The 24,227-nt window shown below is 65.6% G+C and overlaps 3 protein-coding genes across 8 annotated transcripts in view; 1 reads left to right on the top strand and 2 right to left on the bottom strand.

Moving 5' to 3' along the window:
• Positions 1-14,822, top strand: part of LIMS2 (LIM zinc finger domain containing 2) — a 36,024-nt gene extending 21,202 nt beyond the window's left edge. The window contains exons 5-10 of one of the 5 annotated variants that reach the window (XR_003793926.1): positions 10,290-10,439; positions 11,096-11,272; positions 12,129-12,221; positions 12,811-12,859; positions 13,023-13,098; positions 13,744-14,818. Coding sequence is in view for 3 of the 5 variants with exons in the window: in XM_029225146.1 (XP_029080979.1) it covers positions 10,290-10,439; positions 11,096-11,246; positions 12,129-12,221; positions 12,811-12,859; positions 13,023-13,098; positions 13,744-13,891 (667 nt within the window). In the remaining 2 variants the exon portion in view is untranslated. Of the gene's footprint in view, positions 1-10,289; positions 10,440-11,095; positions 11,602-12,128; positions 12,222-12,810; positions 12,860-13,022 lie in introns of those variants that run through there. The other 4 variants (XM_029225146.1, XM_029225147.1, XM_029225148.1 and 1 more) reach the window with 4 other exon arrangements.
• On the bottom strand, positions 6-6,685 carry GPR17 (G protein-coupled receptor 17). The gene has a single exon (XM_029225145.1). It carries the CDS (start codon positions 4,322-4,324, stop codon positions 2,801-2,803), a length of 1,524 nt encoding a protein of 507 aa, XP_029080978.1. The 5' UTR covers positions 4,325-6,685; the 3' UTR covers positions 6-2,800.
• A 168-nt stretch (positions 14,823-14,990) lies between the features above and the next one.
• The window catches only part of MYO7B (myosin VIIB), a 75,823-nt gene continuing 66,586 nt past the window's right edge, over positions 14,991-24,227 (bottom strand). For both annotated transcript variants that reach the window (XM_029225932.1, XM_029225933.1), the window contains 14 exons: positions 23,071-23,252; positions 22,121-22,251; positions 21,646-21,803; positions 21,334-21,487; positions 20,658-20,813; positions 19,694-19,799; positions 18,796-18,909; positions 18,491-18,578; positions 17,533-17,639; positions 16,893-17,078; positions 16,550-16,666; positions 16,249-16,332; positions 15,945-16,064; positions 14,991-15,532 (listed from right to left, as the gene is read on the bottom strand). In XM_029225932.1, coding sequence (XP_029081765.1) covers positions 15,431-15,532; positions 15,945-16,064; positions 16,249-16,332; positions 16,550-16,666; positions 16,893-17,078; positions 17,533-17,639; positions 18,491-18,578; positions 18,796-18,909; positions 19,694-19,799; positions 20,658-20,813; positions 21,334-21,487; positions 21,646-21,803; positions 22,121-22,251; positions 23,071-23,252 — 1,805 coding nt within the window. In that variant the 3' untranslated portion in view covers positions 14,991-15,430. The remainder of the gene's footprint in view (positions 15,533-15,944; positions 16,065-16,248; positions 16,333-16,549; positions 16,667-16,892; positions 17,079-17,532; positions 17,640-18,490; positions 18,579-18,795; positions 18,910-19,693; positions 19,800-20,657; positions 20,814-21,333; positions 21,488-21,645; positions 21,804-22,120; positions 22,252-23,070; positions 23,253-24,227) is intronic.

Here is a 24,227-nt window from a genome sequence, read left to right as displayed (position 1 = left end):
GATGGGCCCCTCATCACGGGCCCAGACCCGGTCCGGGCGCTGCAGGCTGAGGATGGGGCTGCCGTGCGGCCCTGTCCCTGCGAGGCGGACGGGAGAGCCCTGTCCAGTGTACGGGTGAGGACGGACCCTGGAGAGAGTAAGGGATGGTGAGTCGGGGGCCACCCCAGGCTCGAGGCTGTTCCTGGGAGCAGGCTGACAGCATACAGCAAGGAGGAAGGCGGCCCAAGCGGGTGCCCAAGCGGCCCAAGTTGGTGCAGCGGAAGGATGAGGAGCTTTGAGTCAAGTTCCTGCCTGCCCGGCCGCCTCCAGTGCTGGCCCCGGCCGTCCACCTCTGTCCTCACGCCCCACGAGCGCTGCTGGAGGGACAGCACTCAGCTGGGGCCCAGGTTTCCTCAGCAGGCTAAGCTGTCACCTTCCACGAAGACTTGCTCTTTTCTCCCCGCCTCCTACCCGACCCCCCACTGTCCCTGCACCATCACACCCACAGCCAGGGCCTCCCCTCCCCCTCCCCGACGGATGGGCACCCCTGCCGCCCGGCATCTGTGCTGCCCCCCTGCCTTGTCAGAGCGGGGGCCGTGTCCCTGCACCCAAAGCCCTGCTCACCCCACACACCCTCTCCAGCAGGGACTCATGGCTCTGGTCCGCTCTCTCTCCCTTTCTAAGGGCTCAGGCTTGGTGGCCCCCAGGGTTCAAAGCACCCTCTGAGCCTTCTTTCCACAGCGATTGCCTGCAGCCCTCCCCAGTCCACCAGCCACATCCTCCCGTCTGCTCCCCGCCGCCCAGGCTGGTCGGTGTCTCCGCGGCCTTCACGGCAGCCCCCGCTCCTCTCTGGGCACCCAGGCCCCCGTGTTCTGGGAGTTTCCCCCTACTTCACGGCTGCGCTGTCCCTCTCCTCTCCTGGCTCACTTTCCTCCACCCGTCTCTCCATGTTGGGCTCCTCTGGGGCTCTGCACTGGGCCCAAAGTCCCGGTGCCTCACATGGTGAGTGTGTGCTGGGCAGTCCAGATGTCCACCTCCACCCCAGACCTCTCCCAGAGTACCCCACTGCCCACGTGCCAGCTCCACTTGGTGCCCAGAGGGCACCCCAAATGCCACAGAGCCCAACCAACCAACCGACTCCGAGTTTCCCCTCTGCCGACAGCCAGGCCTCAGGGAAGAGCAGGCCTGCCTCATTAGCAGCGCCCTAGCTGTCCATCTCCCATGCCCTCCCATCTGGGCACTTGTCACATTCTCTGGTGCCTGTCGAGCACCCCTTCCTGACGCTGCCGTAGCGGTCTCGCCCATCTGCCTACCCCACCAGAGACGCGTGTTGTCCGTCTTGGTGTCTGCAGAGAACTCAGTAGCAGCCTGGGTATTGGGTGCGGATCTGAGAGACCATCGGGGGGCAGACAGTACAGCGGGGCGGGGGGGGTGTCCCATGCTGGTCCGTGGGGTCACCTGCCGGGTGTGGGCCTGAGCCGCAGCTCACGCTGGGACCCCTGCTCCGGTGCTCTGCTGGAAAAATCCGGAAGAGGCTGGACGTGCTCAGGAAAGTAAAGTATCACTGTGATGAAAGGAGTGCGGGGGCCCTACGCACACCCTCCAGCCCAGGTCGGCGCTCTGAAGCCCACGGGGCAGAACTTCAGAGTCTGCGCGGGGCAGGCCCACCGTAGGGCCACCAGAACCACAGTCCACACTGCTGCCTTTGCCTCCGCTTTGCCATTCTTGGGTCAGAGGGAAGAAAAGTTCTGGGGAGGGAGTTGTGTTAACCAAACAGAATAACCTTCAGTTACTAAAGTACAGTTATGTTTATGATCAGTATAATCAAGTACAAGAAAGGACTGGTGAGGGCGATCAGACCACCCTATAAGCAAAACAGCTCAAAGCTTGGCCCGCCGGGACTGGTGGAAGCCTCTTGGGAAGGAGTGGGGCTCTGCCCCTGCTGGGTCTGGGTTAGTGGGAGACGGGTTCGCAGGCCGGGCCTTGCCCTCCCCGCCACCCGGCGGCGACAAAGCTCAGCTCCCTGTGACCGTCCACCCATAGCACGTGTTCCACGGGGACTCGGGAAGGACTGGGCAGCTGCCGAGAAGCCCTGGGGATTGTCGGGCACATGCAGGTCTGTGTGTGGGTTTCTGGCGGGAGGGATGGAGAGCTGATGTGCCTCACAGGCCCCGCCCGTGTTGCTGGCTGTCACCTGGTGACCACCCTGAAATGTGCTTACAGTGTTGGGTTCTAATTTATAGCTTGTGTCCCCTAAATGCAGAGTCCTTTGGCAAAGGTGCCACAAAGGGACCTCAAAGCACCTTGCACTTGAGAGAAAACCTTTAGACTCTCCCCCCCCCGCCCCCACCCAGCTTCCAGTGCCCCCTCTTCCCGTGGGCCGTTTGCAGCTGTCTCCGGCGTCCTCTCTGCAAAGCTTCACCGCTGCGCCTTTCTGTCGGGGGAAGGAGGCTGGGCACCTCGCAGGCGGCCCTTGGGAGAGAAAGATGCTCATTGTTCGGGAACGTTTCTGGCCTCCTTGCCCCCTCAGCAGGGGGTGAAGTTGCTGAGTGTCTTGTGGCTGTGAGTGAGCGGGGCCAGTCTCCGCAGGGGGGTGGCCGTCTGGTCCCTTCTGTGCTCCCTGTTCAGGGATTTGCGTGGCAGAGAGGACAGAACTCGGCGCCGGGTGATGAGTTCGGGCCTCGGAGCAGGTGGTGGTGGCCCGCTGAGCCTGCAGTTTGTTTTCTCGGGGCCGCTGGGGTGGAGGCGGGCTCCTCCTTGGTGGCGAGTCTGAGGGCTGGTCCTTGGGGACGAGGCGGTGCTCAGAGAGGTGGCCCCCGGCTCACAGCTCCGACCTGGCGCTCAGCGAGCTCTCGTTGGTCTTCCCGTCGGCGCTGGGGGGCGGCCCCGGGAGCCTCTTGCCGCACAGCAGGCTGCACAGGGCGTCTCGGAACTTCTCGGCCACGAGGAAGTACATGACGGGGTCGAGAGCGCCGTTGAGGCTGCTGAGGCAGGACGTGATGCGGTTGCCGAGTGCCAGCGCACGCTGGGCGGCGCACGAGGTGCGGTGGCCGCGGTAACGCAGCACGTAGACGGAGCGGTGGACGTGGTAGGGCACGAAGCAGATGAGGAAGATGGCCAGCACCGCGGCGATCATGCGCACCGCCTTGTTCTTGAGGCGCCGCTCCACGCGTGGGCCCTGCCGCAGGCTGCGGATGACGAGCAGGTAGCAGGTGACCGTGGTGACGAACGGGAAGGTGAAGGCCACGGCCAGAGACGCGAAGGCGTGCTGGGAGGCCTTCTCCCTGTACAGCTGCAGGCAGACCACCGTGCGGTTGGTCCGCACCGTCTGCGGGCTCACCAGCAGCGGGGCCATGGCCACGGCCACCATCACCCAGAGGAAGGCGCAGGCCAGGTGGGCGTGGAGGGGCCTGCGGAGCTTGAGGGACTTGACGGGGTGCACGATGGCCAGGAAGCGGTCAGCGCTGATGCAGGTGAGAAAGTAGATGCTGGCGTACATGTTGAGGTAGAAGAGGAAGCCGGTGAGCCGGCACGGGATCTCCCCAAACGGCCAGTGGCTCCCCGAGAAGTGGTAGACAAGGCGGGTGGGCAGGACCAGCACGCAGGACAGGTCGGCCACGGCCAGGTGCATCAGGAACACGTTGGCAGGGGTGCCGGACTTGTGGTCCCGGACGAAGAGCCACAGGGCCAGGGAGTTGCCAACAAAAGCCAGGATGAAATCCAGGAGGTAGAAGGAGGCAAAGAGGACGTTCTCCAGTGGCGTCTCTTGGCCACATTGCTCCGTGGGGGCCAGGGAGGAGTTGGCCATCAGGCCTGGGGAAGCCACCTCGAGGCCATTCATGCTTTGGCTGGAGGTAGAGCCCGGGGCTGAGCCTGGAGGGAACAAGCAGACAGGCCCCGGAGAGCCTGCGACCGGCAGGGCGTCACCCTCTGCAGACGTGAGCCCCCGGAAGCCTGCGGTACCTGCCGACCCCGACCCTGTTCCACGCTCGGCATTGCCTCGGGGGCCACTGAGGACACCTCCTGGGTCCATCTGGGGGTGGGCAGGCATCACAGGCTCTCTGAACTTCAGCAGGAAGCAAAACCAAAACCAGGGACTGGGTGCTAAGCTGCTGCTGGGGCCGGCTCCCCACTGTGCAGCCACGTCCCTACAGGGCATGTGAAGGCCCTGGTTGGACCCTGGTGATCCGGAAGGCCACCTCTCAGGCCTGGGGGATGGAGTCAGCACCACAGGGAGAGCGTGGTGACCCGTCTGTCTGAGGCTCTGGGGGGTGCGAGGGCGGGGGGCGGAGCCCCACGTTTTCTGTCCCTTTCCCCTGTGTGCCGTCTGAGGGGCGGGGTGCATGGGGCCCCTGAGCCCCACTTCTCATGGGTGGATGGGCGGGTCACCTATTCCTGAGGGCCCAGTGTGTAGAGCTCAGCCATCTTCTCTTCAGCCTCGGGAGAACCCTGCGCACCCCTCCCTGACCCGCCTGCCCACCGGCTTCCCCAGTTCTCCCGGCACCCGCCACCCGCCACAGGAGGGCCTGGCCGGGAATGCAGTGTCAGAGTGTCAGGGAGGGCAGAGGCCTGCTCTGTCTGCCGGCACCTGAAGGCCATCCGGGCCTGGACCCCAAGGTCTCTTGAACTTTCTGGACTTAGCCCATCAGCCCCACGGTAGGCATCTTAACGAGTGGAGACCTGTGTTTTAGAAAGCCCTTGGGCCCCAGGCCTGCAGGGGGTATTTTACCACCCAGGGTAGTTTAACTACCAAGAGGCGGATTCTTTCCCAGGAGAGGGAGAGCCATTTCTCCCACAGGTAGACAGACCTGCCAGGGTTTTCTGGCCAAGATCTGCAGCCCCAGAGAGGCCCGGGGCCCAGGGAGGCGGCCTGTCTCTGCCTGGCCTCACCCGCCTGGTTTACCTACACCTGAGGGGCCGCGCACCTCGGAGCGCTACTGGCCTTGCTAACAAGCCATTTCTGTCTGCCAACCCCAGGTCTGAGTGGGTGACCCTTGCTGCCGCCCCAGCAGACAGAGTAACAGGTTCCTATTTTGATTTTGGTCAACTCGGGAGATCCAGAAAGGAGACGGAAGATCCCTAACACCCCGCCTCCCTCGCCAGGCCTGGGACCCGGGGGTGGGGGCAGGAGAAGGCAGGACAGCCGGGCCAGAGCGCCCTCTGTCCACACCCCACACAGTCCACAGCCCCGAGCGGGGGTCAGTTTCAGCCTCGCGCGCCCCTGCCTGCAGCGCAGCTTCTGGGGCTCCCCTGAAGCCCCTCCCCCCAACACCTGCACTCCCTGCCTGTGCGGTTGGGCTGCAGGGGGGCAGGAGAGGCGGGAAGCAGCAGGAAGCGGGGCAGCTTGCGCGGTGTCGTGTCCCGGCCGAGCCGCGAGACCCGGAGCAAGTTGCCTGCAAGCTTCTCCTGGCTCTTAGCCCTCCCCTTTCATGCCCTGGCAGGGCTGACAGGTGCCCCGTGGGCATGGGCACGTCAGCCCTGAGGAGGAGGCTGGGTGCCGTCCCCAGGCACGGGTTCCCACAGTAGAGGGAGGGAGGGTGGTCCAGACTGCGGGGACGAGGGGCTGTCGGGCCGGCAGCAGCTTCGTGCCTCGTTAACCACCACAGATGGCTGCGGGTGAGTGGCAGAGAGCATCTGGCCAGTCGTCCTCAAGCCGAGGGCGGGCGCTTGCCCGATCATGTCACATTTTAATTATTGAAGGGGTCCAGGGCAGTTCCCCTGCCCAGATGATGTCTCCTGGCTCCAGAGTGGTTCAGGCTGCCTGAAGTTCTACTACAGGGATTATTGCCTGTTGGTCCAGGTGTGTGTGACTTGAGGGGGGTGGTCTGGAGGCCAAGTGAGGGAGGGGTCCTGTTGCAAACCTGGGGCTGCGGAGGGGCTGAGCTGGGTGCCCTCCGCTCTGGGCTGACCTCGGGCTGTGCCCCGCGGCGGTGCAGTCGTCACCCGGCCCCTCCGTCAGGGCCACTTCCAGGTACTGACCACCTCCTCTGGCCAGCATGAGGCGGTGGGCCTGCCTGGGCACCGCACACCAGTCCTGAGGGACAGGCCTCAGTTGCCTCATTTTACAGATGAGGAAACGGAGGCTTAGCATTAGCTAACTTGCCCAGGGTCACTTGGCCGGGCGACGGCCTTGGAGTAGCAAGTCAGGTCAGGAAGACCCGGCGGGGGCAGCCAACACCTCCACCTGCCTTTCTTGTGGAGGCTGACAGGTCCCTGCTGCTAGAGCTCGTGCTGGAGTTTCCTCCCTGGCTCAGTGGCTCCCACGGGGGCCTGGCCCGAGGACCATCGATACAGTTGGCACCACCCCTTGTTCAAAAAGCAGCACAATGGTGATGGCAGAGCAGCGAACCGAGCGTGGGCCCCGCGTGCCTGCACAGGAGGCACCTGGCGGGCGGGCCAGCGCCTGGCTTTCTGCTCCCGCCCCGTGCCCTCCGCCTCCCAGCCCTGAAGGCTGCGTGCGCGGTGCTCTCTCCGGGGGCGCAGACTTGGCTTCAGAATTCTTTTAGGCTCGCTCCTGCTTTGCCGGGGTTCCTCTCCCCTCCCCCACGTTAGGAGTTTCGGTGCTGGTCCTGCCGCGCGGTCCGCAGTGGCTCCGCGGGTCCCCAGAAATGCCCGCGCTCGCTGCCCCTCGGCGTGTCGCTCAGCTCGGGCAGGGCGACTGCAGTGCGTGCAGTTTGGCCCGGGCCTGGGCGGGCCTGGGGCCCCGGCCGGCCGTGGGTCAGGCGCAGGGCTTGGCCTCCGCAGAGGGGACGTTGGGTGGGCCTGGTGGCGGGGTGGTGGTGGTGGTGGTGGTGGGGTGGGGGGGGGGGTGGCCGTCTCCCGGGCATCGGCCGCCAGCACCTCTCCCTCCCGACTCCTCCTCTGGCCCCTCCCGGAGCCGCCTGGCTCGAGGTGAGGGGCACGGGGGCTGTCACTGCAGCCGTGGGACCGCAGGCCGGGCGCTCACTCTTCCTTTAAAAGCCCCGACAGGGAGACAGGAACACTGCCTGTGCGCTGCTCTCATTCAGACCGAGGCGGCCTGGATAACTAAGTCGGAGTCCGACCACAGAGAGGCGTCTCGGGGCTGGGGCTGGGCTCGCGTCCCTGCCCTGCTCTGCCTCCACCTCTGCTGGGCCTGAGCTCCCCGCCCGCCCCGCCAGGCCCTGCCCTTACCTCTGTCGGCGGGTCTGGGGCGGCAGGTGGGCTGCAGCCTGTGGGTGGGTGGTGGGCCCCGCGCAGCTGTGGTGGAGGCCGGCTGGCTATTTAAGGAGGGGAGGCGAGGCTGCAGCCCCTCGGGCCCTGAAAGGCCGCTTCATTCCTGAGGGGTCCCCTGTGTGGTGGGCCACTCCTCTGGCTGCCTCTGCTGCCGCTGGGCCGTGAATATTCCAGTGTGTCCCAGCCGTCCCCCCACCCCCCGCCCCCAGCTGGGCCACTGAGCGGCACAGAGGCCGAGTGTGCGACTGTCTTCGAAGCCGCAGAGTGGGCGCCGGCCGGGTGGGAGGCCTGGCTGGGACCGACAGACACAACAGGACGTTTCAGATCAGAGTAATTTCCTGGGAGGCGGGGAGGGGGCCAGGGAGGGGCTGGCCGCCATGGCAACGGGCCTGGGCGCCCAAGCCCGCACTGGCCATCGGCAGAGGGGGGTCTTGTGAATAGGGAGGGTGGGAGGCCAAGGAGTCTTGTTCGGTCCAATGAGAGGGGACTCTTTCAGGACACTTGCTTAGGGTCCTTGTGTCCTGCCCCGTATAATGGGGCCCCGTTTGGGTGTGCGGAATAAATCGCGGCCTTTATCTCGAGCGGGGCGCAGCTGCAAGCTGCCTCATAATGGGGCGCTGTCTGTGCCTGTGGGGACCCGGAGGCCTGGCCCTCGCCTGTGTGGGCTCCTCCTCTGGACGGGAAGCCTGGGAAGAGGGTCGCTGCGGCCCGCCGCCCACCTGCCCCACAGCTCCTCCTGGGAGTCTGGGAGTCTGCGGGGTGTTGGGATGTTGACAGTGGCTGCTCCTGTGACGGCTGCAGCAGTGCTTGGTTCTCCCCGTCTTTCCCAAAGTGATGCATCCGGTAACACAGGGAGCCGAATCACCATTCCTAATTTCAAAAGACTTCAGAAAACTTTTTAGTTACAACGTTGAAAGATGTACACAGCCATCCCTGGGAAGTACCTGCCACAAGTACTGTCTGAAATTCTTTCGCACAAACCCGTGCACTTGGGATCACTGCCCATTTTACAGACGGGGAAACTGGGACTCAGAGAGGTGAGGTAACTGGCCAACGACAAACCAGTGGGGTGGCCGAGTCCACATTTGGACTCAAGCGTGTGTCACTCTAAAACTCAGGCTGTGTGCGTGTGTGTTTTGTTCTCTTCTGTTGCAGCTCAGTGGTAAAATTCTTAGGTTCCATCTTCATTCTACCTGGGAAAAAATTCTGCAGGTTGCCTTTAGATCTGGCGCTGGGATCAGGTCTGTTGAAAAGACATTTCCCGTCTGGGGTTCCGTGAAGAGAGTGGGACTGCTCAGTTCTGTCATGCCTGGGAGCCGGTGGGGTGTGCGGCCCCCTCCCCGCTGTGGCCCGGGGTGGCTGTCTGGGAGAACTGGCTCACGGTGACTTGAAATGTGGGAGTCTGGCTGGCTTCTGTCGGGTGACTGATGGCAGTGGTTTTAAGGGCACTGACCGTTGCAACAGAATTTTGAGGAGTTGCGCGAATTTCCATATCTTTGAAACAAAAACCGTTCCGTATGGGTTGCATGTTGTCCTACTGCTAAAGACGAGTCACCAGGATTGGAGTGGGGTTGTAGGGAATAAATGCTCTGTCTGTGGCAGAGACGCAGCAGGCGGCAGGCGTGGGAGTGGCCCCGCCGTGGCAGGAGGCCTGGGATGGGGCTGGGGCACGGGGTGTCTGGGGGAGAGTGAGGCGGGGAGAGCCCGCTGGGCTTCAGGGATCTGGGGACGGAAGGGAGATGGGGACTGTAGCCACAGGCCACGTCTGTGGCCCCTGGGCCGGTAGAGTGAGCTGGGGGCCCCAGGCCAGGAGACGACCTTCCAGTCTCGGTGGCCACGTCATCGTGGGAGATGACGCCCGCCGTCCTTCCCTTCTTGTCTTTTACGATCATTCACCCACTTACGCATCAGAAGACCTGTCCTGAGCCGCTGCCCTGTGTGGGGCACACGGGGTCCGTAAGAGCACAGCTGGGAGCTGGTCAGCACCTTAGCAGGTGGCTGCTGGGCACTCCCTTGGGCCCCTTGCCCTTCACCCCGGGGAGCTAGGACACACTCAGGGCAAGCACAGGGCAGTCCAGACCCAAACGCGGTAGGAGGCACTGCGGTCAAGGCCATGGAGTTGGCTGCCCTGGCACCTAGGGTCTGCCCACCACACCCGCCTGGGGGTTCCTGAGTCTGAGAGTTACCCTCTTAAGTGGACTCCCTGACCCGCCTCTAAAAGAGGCCCGCACCGGTATCAGGTGGCTGGGAGGCTGGTGAGAGTGGGTTGGGGACCTGGAACGGGAGGGAAGGAGGGCCCGGATGCTGAGAGCACTTGCAGACGGGGTGGCAGGTGGGGGATGGGAGCAGTGCACTGGGGCCTTTGTGCAACTTCGCCCGGGGACCCTGAATCTAAATTCCTGCCGCCTTTGAGGCCCAAGGAAACAGAAACCATGTTGATTTATCTCTCTCGGTAGAGACCGCAGCTGTGGCCCAATGGAGGGAGTAACATCAGAAATTACTCTGAGGTCTTTACAAAAAAGACTTTGTAATGACAGTTCCTGGGTCTGGGGGCCTCCATCTGACACAGCTGCACTTGTCTTTGGAGACAGAGAGAGCCTGTAGACGTCCGGGTTCCTCTTTGTCGGGCCGACCCCTGAGGAAGCAGGCGTGCAGGCCCAACGGGCCTGGCACTCCTTGGCCCCTGGGCTGGGCACGAAAGTCACTATACGGTCACTCGTGTGTGTTAAAAGACATTTGAAAAATAAAATGAATTTTTCAGCAAATGCCCATGAAGTGTCTGCTCTCGTCCACACACGATGTCCTAGGCTCAGAAAAAGCGTAAAGAAGAAAAACACCACATTTGCTGTACTGTCCAAACACGGCATGCTGCTGTGTTTCCTCCTGGTCTTTGCCCCGTACAGAGGCTCCTTTTAGAGGGTGCACCCGTGGCCTTCCCGGCCGCAGGACTGTTGGCTTGCTTTTCTGGACCACCGAGCTGAGCCCCCCGACGCTTCCTGGCAGGCGTTCGTTCAAGCTGCGGGCGGGGGCCGGGGGCGTCTTCTCCAGGGAGGTGGCCCAGGCTGCCCGGGCAGGAAGAGTGGCTCTGCCCCTGACCCCCACCTCACTTCTCACAGGCACCTGTGCCGACCCTGCCACAACCGTGAGAAGGCCAAGGGCCTGGGCAAGTACATCTGTCAGCGCTGCCACCTGGTCATCGACGAGCAGCCCCTCATGTTCAAGAATGATGCCTACCACCCAGACCACTTCAGCTGCACCCACTGCGGGTAGGTGCACAGCCGGGCCCAGCTGGCCGGGAAGGGGGAGAGCCGGGTGGAGGTGGGCCGGCCGCCCGGGGGCAGTGATGGGGCGGGAGGGGAACACCAGGGGGGCAGAGAGGGGCGTCTGGAGAGTGGGGTGCAGGGGCAGGTAGAATGGGTCCAGAAGGGCACTGCTGCAGGAAACGCCTCTCAGGCGAGGCTGACAGGAGGACTCACGGGTGAGGGAGGGCTGTCCCCAGCCCCGCCGCCGGTGAAGCCGAGGGGAGGGAATCCCAGGTGCGGAGGATGAGCGTGAGGTGGAGCGGGTGAGGGAGGAAGGAGAGGCCACGGAGCCATGCCCTCGTGCTGGTCCCAGACGCCCAGTCTGGTCTGGAGGGCGGGGGCCCGGGGAACAGATCTGTGCCGCCTTCTGCAAGGGCCGGGCGGGAATCCTGTGCCCTGGGGCCCGTCTGGGGCACAGGAAGTCTCCAAAGAGAGCAGAGATGAAAGCCACGCCTGCCCTGGGCGGGTGCTCTGCTGGGACCGAGCTGGTGGGGGGTGGAGGTGGCGGTGTGTCTCAGGAAGCTGCTTCCCTGGCGCTGGAGGGGCTGGGGTGACCCTCCCAGCACGACAGGCCATGGAAGGGCAGGGTGGTCACCTGGGGTCTAAACGCTGTCTTCCAGGAAGGAGCTGACTGCAGAGGCCCGCGAGCTGAAGGGCGAGCTCTACTGCCTGCCCTGCCATGACAAGATGGGTGTCCCCATCTGTGGGGCCTGCCGCCGGCCCATCGAGGGCCGTGTGGTCAACGCGCTGGGCAAGCAGTGGCACGTGGAGGTGAGCGAGGCCAGCCCGGACAGCAGGTGGGCGCCCTGGCTCCCGTCCCCAGCCAGCCTGGCCCCGAAGCCCCTCCACACGCCCTCCAGCCCCCAGGCCATGTGGCCGGCTCCCAGTGGGGACCTTCCTCGTAGGTGCTATCCCTCCTCACCCCTGGTCTGGGACAGGTCTGTCCACGGGACCCAGCAGACTTGAGCCCACAGGCCATGGCTGGGCAGGCACACCCCCTCCCTCCCTCCCCATCCTGGCCTTCTAGAGGATTCCAAAATCATGAGAACACCTTGGGGACACTGGTCCGGGGTGCCCTGTGGGATTGCGGTTGGCGGAAGTGGCTGCGTGTCTGGCCCACCTGCAGGTGAGGTGCTCAGGTGTGTCTGACTGGCTGTCCGGGAACACTCACCCCTGCGCTGGGGGCTCTGATGGCCTTAGGGACACCACCTGGCAGGGAGGCGTGCAAGCCTGTGACTGGGCCAGCTCTGTGTCCCAGTCTCTGCCCTGGGCGGCCTCTTGGCGAGGGTCCTGGCACGGCCCCCAGCCCCCCGGGGGAGGGTGAATCCTCACACGCCACGGCCTTCCACGGGCGGAAGGTGTGCCCGGTGACTCTGGGCCTGTAGAGGTGTGCACCAGAAGCAGACGGTGCAACCCACCACGGCCCGGGCACCTCGCCGGCCCCGACACGGGGGCCGAGGGTGCCCCGTGGGCCCGGGGAGGATGCAGCGCCACCAGGCATCAGGGAAAGAGTGGGGTCTGCTGACCGTGAGCAGTCCGTGGAGGTGTCAGCCCAGCGAGGCCCCCCACCCACCAGCCTCCGCTTCCTGGCTGTGTGCTGGGAGGTCGCTCCAGGCCTGACGCTGCCCTCCCTGCACCCCCCCGCCACCCCAGCACTTTGTCTGCGCCAAGTGTGAGAAGCCGTTCCTGGGCCACCGGCACTATGAGAAGAAGGGCCTGGCCTACTGTGAGACCCACTACAACCAGGTAGGGCCCGGGACAGGGGAGGCGGGAGCTGTGGGGAGCCGGCAGGGCGCGGGCTGGGAAGGCGGCTGTGTCCGTGGCAGGAGAGGACACGGGGCGGCCCCCGGGGCCCCGCCGCGGGTGCTGAGGCCAGGCCTGTGAGCTCAGGGTCTCGGGACCGGGGCAGCCCTCTGGGCCTCAGGGTCCCCATTTGAGAAACGTGCCTTGTGGCCCAGGCCTGCCCCGGGCACTGAATGAGATGGCAGTGTTAAGTCCTGGGCTCTTGGGGTGACATATACTACCATCTCCTCCCCCCTGCCAGGCTTGGCGAAGCTGCCCAGCCTTTCTGGCACAGAGGACAGGGTTACTGCCTTGCCCACACTTCTCAGGACACGGGCGGGAGCAAAGGGGTCTTAGGGGGAGCAATGCCTCCACATGCTGTCTTTCCCAGGGGGTAGTTCTGATAGACCCTCAGGCCTGAGGCTGTGCCCTGGCAGGAGGCCCAGGTGGCTGATGAGAGCTGCCCTTTGGGGGGTGGGTGGGGACCACACTCCTGGCTCTGAGCTTGGGGCACGAATGCCTGCAGCATGTTTAACACCCGCTCTGTCTACAGCTCTTTGGGGACGTCTGCTATACCTGCAGCCACGTGATCGAGGGCGATGGTAAGGCCCCTGTCCCTGTGCCCCCTTCCCGCCCCAGGCCCCGTTCCCCCGCGCTCTCTGGGCTGTGGGTCCTGCAGCTGCGTGCCCAGCTGGCCCTCCGTGTGCCCAGCTGGGCCTCTGGCTGGCCTGGGGGGGCCGCTAAGCCCCCATCTGACCCTCACAGTGGTGTCGGCCCTCAACAAGGCCTGGTGTGTGCACTGCTTCTCCTGTTCTACCTGCAACAGCCGGCTCACCCTGAAGTAAGTCGTGCTGGCTCCCAGGGGTCGGGGGCCGAGGAGGGCAGAGACCTGCAGGGTGTCCCCCTCCCTCCCCCTGGAGCCCATCAGGGGCTCACGTTGGAGTCGGCTTGCCATGGGCTCTTCCCTTCGTCGGACCCTCCCTGAATGCTCACTGTTATCAGGCCCTGGGGGTGCAGTGGGAGCAGGGGCAGCCCCAGCCCCGAGAAGGCAGGTCCAGGGACCCCCCAGGGCACGGTGGGAGGAAGAGTCACACTAGCCTCCGCGCTCGGAAGGGCGCCGGCCTCTGGGGAGGGAAGGACACTCCGGCTCAGGGAGCAGGAAACACGCTCAGAGCCAAAGGAGCTAGACCTCACCTAGGAGGCTGAGAGGGGGAAGGACAGCTGGAGCAGTGAGGTGAGGTGAGGTGCGGCCCGGCGTCTGAGGACAAGAGGGAAGGTTCTGGAGTTCCAGCATTCCAGAGAAATCTCTAGGCAGAAAGGGAGGCCTGGAGGCCCGTCTCCTCGTCTCCCATGGCGTCTGGCCAGAAGGTGCCCCCCGGACCTGGCCGGCTGGCGCGGGGACAGGCTGGGGTAGGGGAGGTGGTGGGCTCTGGGCCAGGGGTCCGAGGAGACCCCGGCTCTCCTGGCCGCTGCCCCTCCTCTGCAGGAACAAGTTTGTGGAGTTCGACATGAAGCCTGTGTGTAAGAGGTGCTATGAGAAGTTCCCGCTGGAGCTGAAGAAGCGGCTGAAGAAGCTGTCGGAGCTGGCAGCCCGCAGGGCGCAGCCCAAGTCCGCGGGCCTCCAACCCGCCTGAGAGGCCCGCCCGCCGCCTGCCGCCCGCCATCGTCCTCCTGCTCCCCCCGGCTTCGCTGCCCGCCCCCGCTGCCCGAACCTGTGGCTTCTCCCTGCCCGTCTCTCCGCTCAGCATCCCCCCGCAAGGCGTCCCGTCCCTCCCCTCCCTCCTTCCACGAGGCCAGAGGCCACGGGGCAGGGGCCTGGGCGTGGCAAGCCTGTGACACATCCTCGTCCACAGCTTCAGCCCGAGGTCTTCCAGGGACAGAAGCAAGTAGGGCCAGGGTCACCTGGGCCGGCCTGTCCTGACCTGTCCCATCCCCGCAGGAGGCCTCGTGGCTCGCATTCTGTGGCAGCTTGGCCAGCCTCCGCCCCCCCCGTGGCACAGGTGTAGCCCACGGCCAGGCGGCCGCCCGGACCCCAGGGCCATGTGGGTGGGCGCCCCCGGGGAACCACCCTGCAGTCCCCCGACTACGCACGCGCTCAGCCAAGCAGGAGCCTTGTGCCCAGGCCAGGCCGGCGAGTCCCGCTTCTTTAGCCCACGCAGCAGTGGGAGGGCCCCCGCTCGCCCCACTGCCAAGGCACCCGCTGACTCCCCGGTGCAGCCTGGGGCTAGGAGGTGGTGGGCTCTGGTGGGCGGCTCATTCCTGCCCTCCGGGGAGGACAGCATGGGACCTTGGTGTTGGGACTCACACTTGCACAACGAATGAAGGCTTTTCTACACGACCCCAGCGCTTGCGTGGTTTGTGACATTGCGGTGGATATGCTGCCGCAGGGTTAGGGAGACAGACGCCAGACCGGACAGGCATCCCAGGGCCAGGCTGCCGACAGAGACCCTCAGTCCTTGAAGGCTGGCCCGGTGGGTGGAGTCGGGGGACAGGCTCCGACAGGGCTGGCGGGGGCCGTGGGCGCCCAGCCCAGGCTCCGAGGCCCCGCATGCAGCTCCGCCCTCGGGGCAGCGAAGCCAGCAGCCACCTCCAGCAGACCCTCCTGGCGGCAGCCCGTGTCCGGTGCCGGGCAGGGGAAGGAGGAAAGGTGTGCAGAGGGGCCTGTAGAAAGCATCTCTGCAGTCTGAGGCGGAGGAAGGGAAGGGGTGGGGGTGGAAGGAAAGGGAGGAGGGAGACACGAAGGAAGTCACACCATGAGGACGGAGCTGTCCTCTGCTGGGCCTGGACGGGCCGCAGTGCTTTTTGCTTTCTCTGGAAGGAACCCTTTGCTGGACCTGCTGCCCAACCCGACCCTCGTCTCTCGCTGACACACTCCCCACTGTTCTGCGGAACTTTTATTGAACATTCCTGGGGGGAGTCCTCCCCGCCATCTGTCCGTCGGCCTGGAGGCCTGCCAGTCCCGGCCCTGCCCTTCGGCCCTCAGAGTCAGCACCCGGGTGGGGGGGGGGTCCCTGGGGTGCCATAGGGTGGTGGTGCTGGGGGTTCTGGGGAGAGGGTGACTTGAAAGGCTGCCACCAGAGGGCAGGCCTTGGGCCCAGAGAAGGGTCCTCGGGAAGTGCCACCAGGAGCCCCCGATTGCGGAGGGTGGCTGAATGGGCAAGAGGCCCCCACTGCTAGGGACTGGCCGGGACTGAGGTCCGGGGGTCCCGCTGCTTGTTCACGGTGCTCAGCAGCTGCTGCACGTACGAGGTCAGCAGGTCGTCCATCTTGTAACCCTGGACGGGGGGGAAGGGTGGGGTCGGAGTCTGAGGGGTACAGCTAAGCGGGGCTTGGGCCAGAGCTTGCAGGGCCCAACCTCTGCCTCGGTGACACACCGGGCAGGGCGTGAAGAGAGAAACAGGGCTCCTGCGGCTGGGCCCCGAGTCCCCTTCCCTCCCTGGGACCACAGGCCCCCCTGCCAGGCCTTGTTGCCCCCCTGGGTGACACGCCCAGCCCTTCCTGAGCTGCACCTCCTTCCTCTGCCGGCCCAGCCTGGCCTGCCCACCCCAGGCATGGGGGCCACGTCCTCCCAGGGAGCAACTCGCCTGGTGGCCAGGGGGTTGGGTCAGGGTCGGGGAAACCCAATGTCCGGAGCCTCTGGGTCCCTCGTGTCTGGGCTGGGAGAAGGCCCCCGGGCCTCGGGCTCACCAGAGAGGTCTCACACAGCAGGCGGCTGCCCCGGCCCAGGCTCCCCAGCACCATGTGGAAGTAAGTACTGCCGCTGCTCCAGCTGGCAATCTTGGTGAAGGGGTAGGTGGTGAGCAGGTCCTGGGGGCACAGTGGGCGGTGGGTAGAAGCCAATCAAAGCCCAGACGGCCCAGGGGCCCTGAGTCTGAGCTGCTGCCCGGGGTCCTCCAGAGCCCATGGGGCCATGTGTGGGAGCCCAGGAGGGCAGCCCCAGCTGCGCAGGGGCCCAAGGACCCTGGCGCAGTCCCCGGGGTCCTGCCACTACCTTGGTCTTGGGGTGGATGAGCAGAACCCCGTGCCGGTTGATGGCGATGAGGATGATGTCCGGGTAGGAGGGCTCCGAGGTTTGCTGGGGAGGGAGGGGGGTCACAGTGATCACAGCCCAGCCTGGGAGGCCAGGCGACCCCTCCCCGAGACGCATGCACGCACACACGTGCACACTTGCTCCCCCAGACCTGGCCGCTGGCCCTGCCCGTGGCGTGTTTTGGGGAGAAGCTCAGGCTGCTGGGGCCAGAGCCGGGTGGGGCCTGCGTGGCCAGGATGGCCGGGCTTGGGGCGCGGCCTACCTTCACCTCGAAGAAGGCAGACCCGAAGGTGGGCCACCGGCAGATCCACTTCAGGAAGGCCACCTTGGCCTCCTCCGCTGTCATGTCCCTGCTCTTGTCACAGGCCAGGAGGATGCGCTGGGGGAAGCAAGGGCCAGTGAGGGCCTGAGTGGAGGCCACTGCCCGACCGGGCTGCCACACAAGGCCCCGAGGTCCTGGCCCAGAGCGGCAGCTGCTGCCTGAGGCCGTGGACAGCGCGGGGAAGGTGCTACAGCGGACCCAGGCCACCCCCCACGGTGGCACCTGGGCGGGGTCCCTGTGGGGGCAGCAGCCGAGGGGCCCCTTCCCAGCCCCTGCCAAAGACCTTCTTCCATTCCTCTGAGGACATCAGACGTGTGAGGTTCTCAGGCACGAGTTCCCTCAGGACCTTGGGCATGCTAGCTAGCTGGGACCGGTCATTGCCAAACTGGGCCTTGTAGATGAGGCCTGCCAGGTGGACGGCATCCTCCTGTGAGCACTTGTGGAACCCACGCAGGTACTTGGGCAGCTCCTGGGTGAAGGACAAGCTGGACTTCAGGCTGCAGCCACGCCCGGCTTCATGCTCATGTGGTAGCCCGCCCCCATCCAGGAAACCGAGCCCGCAAAAAGCTAAGGTCATCAGGGTAAGGTGTCCAGCAGAGGGAAGGCCACTGAATGGAGGCAGGGCTCCCTGCCGTCTCGCCGTGGAGGGCAAGGGCCAGTGCTCCACGGGCTGCAGGACCCTCTGCGCGCCTCCCCGCCCCGGCAGGCAGGCATGCTGCAGGTGACGGTGCGGCCGCTGTCTCCAGACGCCGCTGTCCTTCTGCTCCTGGCTCCAGAACCCTCAGGGGCGCGGCGGGCCCACCGAGAGGCCCTGGGCAGGAGCTGGGTGCCCAGAGGCGAGGCGGCGGTGCTCCACTCTCAGGGCAGGTGTGGGCTGGAGCGAGGGTGGCCCCAACGCCCACCAGGAGGGGCGGCCCGGGTACCTGATGGTAATGGAGTATGGTGTCTGCCTTCACATCTCTCCCTGGGGCCACGCTGAGCCACAGTTTCCGCATGAAGTACACCTGGTAGGAGAGCGTCACAGCGGCCCCTGGATAGAGGCGGCAGTGAGCACCAAGCCTGTCCCTGGCCCAGCAGGCCCGGGGCGCTGCCCGCCCACCCCCGCACCCTGCCCCTTGGCCCCTCGCATCGCCGCTGTGTTTGTTACTGCGGCCTCCCCAGCTGGACAGCCTCCATGCCTCTTCCTCCCTGGGCCCCAGCTCTTCCTCATCCCTCAAGATAAGTGTGGAAGCCCCCTCTTCCAGCAGCATTCGCAGATCTCCCCGTGGGGTCAGGCCCCGTTCCGCCCTCTCTGCCCCCATGCACCCTCCATCACCCCGCAGTCCCGCCATGTGTTCTAGGCCTGCCGCATGCCCGGCCCCTGCCAGAGTTGGGAGAGCTCCAGGGGCAGGGCCTGACCGCCTGGCCCCAGGCCTGGCCTACCCATGACCCAGGGAACATGAAGGGGAATGAGAATAAATGAATAAATGAATGGGCATAGCCATGCAGGAGTGGCCCGGGGAGCCCCCTGACCCTGGCCCAGGAGGCAGACAAGCCCTCCCCCGCCTCACATCGCTGCAACGCCCCTGCAACGCCCCTTCCCCGCCCCACCTCTCCTTCCCGGCCTCCCTGCCCCTCCCCTTCCCGGCCCCGCCCCTCCTTCCCGGCCCCGCCCCTCCTTCCCCGCCCCACTCCTCCTTCCCGTCCCCACCCCTCCTTGCCGGCCCCTCCCCTCCTTCCCCGCCCTTCCCCTCCTTGCCTGCCCCACACCTCCTTCCCCGCCCCTCCCTTCCTCCGCCCCACTCCTTCCCGGCCCCTCCCCTCCTTCCCCGCCCCACCCCTACTTCCCGGCCCCTCCCCTCCTTCCTGGCCCCAGCCTGCCCCACAGAGCCCTCCCCTCACCTTCCTTCTGGGGCTTGTTCTTCTTCACCCAGTCGGCCACCTGCCTCAAGGAGTCAAAGAAGAAGTCTCCCTCCTTCTGGCTGATGACCTGGCGCGGGTGGAGAGGAGGGCACAGGGAGGCATGCAGGTGTGCGGCATCCAGGGATCCATCTCTGGCCTGGGAGGCCAGGTGCCGCACTGGGGCTCCGACCCCTCCTGCCTACGTCCCTTCACCCTGTGTGCCGCGGGCCCAGCGCACGTGGGAGACCTCCGCCCGCCCGCCCTCCCTCCCTGCCTCCTGGCCCCTGGCCTGCTGGGCCGCGCACCTTGTCCGCGATCTTGATGAAGAGGCTGCAGCCCTCCCAGGAGGCGAGCTGTAGCCGGGCGGCGATGCTGTCGCACACCTCCCGCACCCGGGTGTTGGTGCCCACCTCCACCATCTGGGCAGAGAGGGGGCAGGGGAACGTCTCAGGACGCGGCTCGGCCCGGGGTGACCCTCAACAGCCTGCTGACTGGGGCTGGGGTCGCGCCTGCCCTGTCCTGAGAAGGGCAAGACTCCCCCTCTGGAAACCTGGCCGGATGTATGCGCTGTTTGGTCACAGGGCTTGCTGTCTTGGGGTCCCAAGAGTCCCAGCCTTTTGAACTTGCTCTTGAGAGCCTGCCGCCAGACTGTGGGAACTTTGTCAAGGCCACAGTCCGCTTGGGGAGGGCTGTGAGGGCCCCTCGCTCCACTGCTGCCCCTTGGCCGAAGGTCTCCCGACTCCCACCTGTCCCCTCCGCCGTCCCCAGAGGCCGACTGGGCTCTGTCCGCAGGCACCCCATGGCGACCCTTGCTCACCATGTCCTGGGGCCGGGTCGGAAGCCTGAGGGGCCCCCAGCCCTGTGGCCTCTTCTCCCTTGTGCCCAGCCTAGAATGCCCCCCACACCTTTGGGACGTCCAGACTCCCGACTGCACTCCAGCCTCCCCGGGGCCCATCCCTCCCCTGTGTGGCCCGGAGCACCTGAGGGCGCCCAGCACTCAGTTCATGCTCATGGGGACTGGGGTGGGGCGAAGCGGTAGTTTCGGGGGAGACGGGGCAGGGCTAGGAGAGCGCTGAAGGGGAGACCATCCACTCTATATTGGAAACAGCCGTGTCGGGCGGTGTCTCCCGGCTCTCCTCGGGTGACCCCTGTGGGGAGGGACCTTGCTCCAGCTGCGGGTCCCCGGGGGGCACAGGGCCTCACCTCGCTCGTGTTGTTGGGCAAGCAGATCTTGTGGCACATGCGGGAGACGTTCTGCTCCACGGCCTCCACCTCCACCTGGTGCGGGGGCTGCTTCCGGGGCCCCGCCCTGGAGCAGACAGAGCACGCGCTGCACATGCCACCCGACACCCTCACCTGGGCCCAGCCTCTAAGCTAAGCTCTGTGCCAGGTACAAAACAAAAGCCAACCCCGAGACCACCGGCGTTCTGGGGGGCTGCCCTGCCTGCAGTGCTGGGCACATGGTCTAGAGGAGGCAGCAGTGGCCAGCCTGGCCTCACTCCCAGGTGCCCCGAGGTTCTGAGGACACACATGGGGAGGGGACCCAGGCTGGCCGGGGTCCTGGGCCCGGCACCAGTAGGCAGGGTGAGTTGTGTTCTCATTCCCACACAGCTGGGCAGGGGGTTGAGGATGGGGACACCCACCTTCCCCACTGCGACCCAGGCTGCCACTCACTGTCACGTCTGCTCACCAGGTCACCCCACCCTCTTGCACAGACACAGGAGACCAAGCCAGGGCTGGAGGGCAGGCAGAGCCAGGGAGGAACTGCAGGACGGGCTGGCAGGGATGGGTCTGAGCTCAACTACTGTGGGCTGGGCTAGGGGGACACACAGGTGGCTGGGGACATCAAGGTCATCCTCTGGCCTCAGGGTAGTTCCTTCTCTGCCCTGGACAGGCAGCCACAGGGGCAGGAGGAGCTCATGGCCAGAAACCTCCACTGACCAGCCTGGCCGCCCTGCAACCCTCTGGGGCCTCACTCTCCATCTTCCTCCCCGGCTGCTGGGACCTGGTCCCGCCTCCACAAACTGACACCAGCTTCTAGAAAGGAAGCCGAGTCTGGCTCCACTGGCGGGTGTCCCCACTGGACCATGAGCTCCTGGAGGACCTGCGGGGCCCCCCGGCATCCCCAAGCCGACATTCCCGGGGGCCTAGGAGCTGTCAGGCTCACCTCAGGACCCTCTGGATGCGGCGGCTGCAGTCGGGGGCCAGCACCTTCCTTCTCCGCGTGTCTATGAATTTCTGGGCGTGGGGCAGCAGCGCCTTGCCAGGCGGGAAGAGGCCGGTGCAGAGCCACAGCAGCTGCCAGCCCCGCTCCTCGCTGTGCCTGCAGATGGAACTGCTGGTCAGCCCAGGAGGGGCCCCTCCCAGAAGCCCGGGCCAGCCAGGGCCCTCGGGGAGATGGGGCTTTGTAGGATTTATGCTATGAGCTGAGGCCTGCCTGAGGCCCTGGGCAAGGCAGCCGCTGCCCTGCTGCCAACGCCACCAAGGCTTCCCTGCCCACGAGAAGGGGAGGGGATGCTATTGTGCCCATTTTGTGGAGTAGGGCACTGAGGTTTAGAGAGGCTAGGGCCTGCCCAGGAGACAAAGGAGAGAGGGGGAGAGGCAGGGCCCAGGGCAGGTCTGCCTCCCCCCACCCCCACCCCCGGCTCTGGCCAGCCCAGGAAGTCAGGGACACACCGGGTCCCAACCTTCCCACCGTTACTGCGAGGGTCGCCCTTATGAGGGGCCGCCTCCCCCTCTGAACAGTGGACACAGCCTCGGGGGCTGGGGCGAGGTCTGAGGGGGCCCTGGGCATGGCAACCCGCGCGTGCGGTGCCCTCCACCCCTCCCTGGTCCCCGCAGACCTGCTGGTGTTGTGCGTCAGCTGCTTCAGGATCTGGCAGTAAACCTCATCCTGCAGGGCTGCCTGCTGCAGGGCCGCCGAGAAGATCTGGTCGGTGAGCTCCAGGGAGGTCCAGGCCTTCCGAGAGGGGTAGTCGCCCATGTACCTGAGGACGGGTGCAGCCGTCAAGGAGAACGCGCCGGCGGGGCTGCCTGTCACCGCTGACCCCCGAGCCCAGGCCCGCGCGGACCCCGGGGCAGCGCTGTGCCCTGGGAGATCCGGCCCCCTGGCGGGCGGGCTGCGGGGCTGGGGCAGGCTGGCAGGGAAAGGATATCGATGAAGATCCGACAGGCGACATCCCGCAGCTCGGCGTCGGCGTGGACGCGCCGGAGCAGAGGCTGCCGCAGCGGCTCGGCTGAGTGGGCCCACAGGCGGCCCCGGGGCCGGGCCAGGGGCAGCACGGCTCTGCTGACTGTCTCCTTCTCCGGGACCCTGTCAGGGATCGAGGTGGGGGTGAGGGCCCTCCTCATGCCTCCTCTGCCCGTGCCCCTCTCTGTCCCCTCCCCACCATGAGCCACACGCACAAAGTGGTAAGAGAGCCCCGGGCTCCAGTGCAGGTCCCCACGGGGATGCCCTCTGTGCCCACAGCTCTCAGCTCAGAAACGGGGTGGTGGGGGGAGGGTCAGAGGGTCCCCTCCCTGCCCAGCGAGGCCAGGCGGGCAGTGCACCTGCTTTCATGGCCTCCAGCACCCGGGGAGCGGAGAGCGAGGCTGCTTGGGGTGGGTTCTGGGGGTGGGTAGGGCAGTCACCTAAAAAACTCATAGGAGAATTCCTCCAAGGTGTGCAGCTTCTCCTCAGGCTGCTCCTCGGGGGCCGGCTCTGCGGGCCGCCCCTCCTGGGCTGCCAGCTTCCGCTTCTCTGGTGGCATGGCCAGCAAGCTCTGTGAGGGCACGGGTCTGTGGGTGTCCAGGAGCCCCTGCCCACTAGCTCCTCCTAGCCTAGTTGCCTCAGAGACTCGGGAGGGGCCGGACCACGGGGCTGGATAAGCCTGGGTCTACCCTTCTTGTGTCACCTGCTGTGTGACCCAGGATCAGTGACTCAGTGTCTCTGAGCCTGTTTCCCTTCCCTTAGGCGGGCTCTCAGGCCCACTCCTTCCAGCCTCAGCACAAGTGCCAGTCCCTCAGGGATGCCTTCCCAGACAGGGCAAGCCCCCGCCCTAGGATTTGCTCCTATAACAGGTACTCCTTCTTGGTGGCACTTCCTTCACTTGCCATCAAGTCGTCATTCGTCCCAGTGCTCCTTGAGGGCGGAGACACTACTGTGTTCAATCCTGTACTGCAGGCGCGGGGCACGCAATTGGCACTCAATACATGCACGCTGGAAGGCCTGTCTGTCCTGTCTCCCTGGGGGGCTGGTCTTGGGCGCTGGGGTGGGGTGGCCCCCCGGGTCAGGGTTTAAATGAGGCTGAGACAAGGACGGATGCATCCCCAGGACACTCCCTGGTGGGAGGGGTGGAAGGAATGCCCACTGATTGAGCACCTACTAAATGCCGAGCGCTGCACCAGGCACTCACCGCACAAGCACTTCCTGCCTCTCCATCACCCCAGAAGGACGATGGGGCCGGCAGAGCTGACGTGATTGCCCAGGATCCATGAGGTGGGTCCCCGGCCCCTGAGCTAGGACCCCAGGCCGGGCATCTCGGCCACTTCCCCAGGTGCCCACGGGTACCCAGCTGAGGGCAGGGGAGCATATGAGTTACCAGCAGCTCTGCCGAGGGCTTGGTGACCGTTGGGATGGTGTAGACGCAGGCCATGGGCACCAGCCCAGTCTTCTTGGTCCTGTCATTCTGGGCCAGGGTCCAGTTCTCAGAGGTCAGCAGCCCCTGCTTCTCTGTCAGGATCAGCAAGTCCCCCTTCTTGAAGGGCAGGAGGGTGGCATCCTCTACAAATCCAGGTCACACGGACACACACACGGGGCAGAGAAGATGCCGTTTCCCAAGGGCTCAGCGGAGGCCACAGGCTGGGCTGGCATCCTGTGGGCCATCTCCTTTGACCGGTGGGGAAACGGAGATGCAGAGCAGTGGGCCCAAGGCCACCCTGACAGTGAGCTGGTGGTGGGATTCCCAGAGCTCTGGCCCTCAGGGGGCCTGGACAGGCACAGAGCCTGGGGTGGCAGGAGCTGGGGAGACCTGCTCAGACGCCTGACAAGGAGATGGCTGGCAAGCCGGGAGGCAGGTGGACCAAGGGAACAGAATACCAGCTGGCAGTCACCAAGCCTGCCCGGGAGCTGGGTGACCTCTCTGAGCCTGTTTCCTCAACTGTAAAATGAAGAAAGTCATCCCTCCCTCCTGGGGCTGTTGTGAGGATGGAATGGGCCCCAGGGGCAAATCTTCTGCTGACGTTTCTTACTGCACTTAAGACCCTGTGCACAGCCCTTCCCTGCTACCTCCCTCCTGAAGCCTGATTTCCAGCCGTGCTCAGGGAAACCGTGGCCGAGGACTCGACTGCCCGGGCTCACCCCGCCCCCAACCCCCCTCCTGAGCTGTGTGGCCCTGGACAAGTTGTGTCCCTTCCCTGAGCCTCCAGTCCTTGCCTGTAAAATGGGACAACAGGGCAGCTGTGGGGATGGTATGCAAGGCACGGGCGGGTGGCCCAGCTGTTGTCTGCAGGTGAGGGCGCTGGCCCTTCCCATGCTTCCGGCACGAGGACAGCCTTCAGCGCACTTCACTTTGGAGGGTTTGAGACCCCTCCTGGAGTCTCCTCATCTTGCACATGGGAAGGCCTTGCCTACCGCTGCCCCCTGAGGGCTTGGTGGCCTCTCTCCCTCTCTCTGCTCGAGTCTTTGTGCCCCGCCTGCCACGTCACCACCGGGACCTGGCACGAGCAAGCCACCCACCTTCACCGGGTCCCCTCCCCA

The sequence above is a fragment of the Monodon monoceros genome, unplaced genomic scaffold (genome assembly GCF_005190385.1).
Source record: "Monodon monoceros isolate NGI ecotype Baffin Bay Population unplaced genomic scaffold, NGI_Narwhal_1 Super_Scaffold_16, whole genome shotgun sequence".
NCBI lineage: Eukaryota > Metazoa > Chordata > Mammalia > Artiodactyla > Monodontidae > Monodon > Monodon monoceros.
This window is presented reverse-complemented; position numbering and strand designations above follow the sequence as displayed.

Bases quoted from the DNA above. Each gene is read 5' to 3' on its own strand.
- GPR17 (XM_029225145.1), bottom strand. From the start codon at position 4,324: ATGCACCCCGCCCCTCAGACGGCACACAGGGGAAAGGGACAGAAAACG.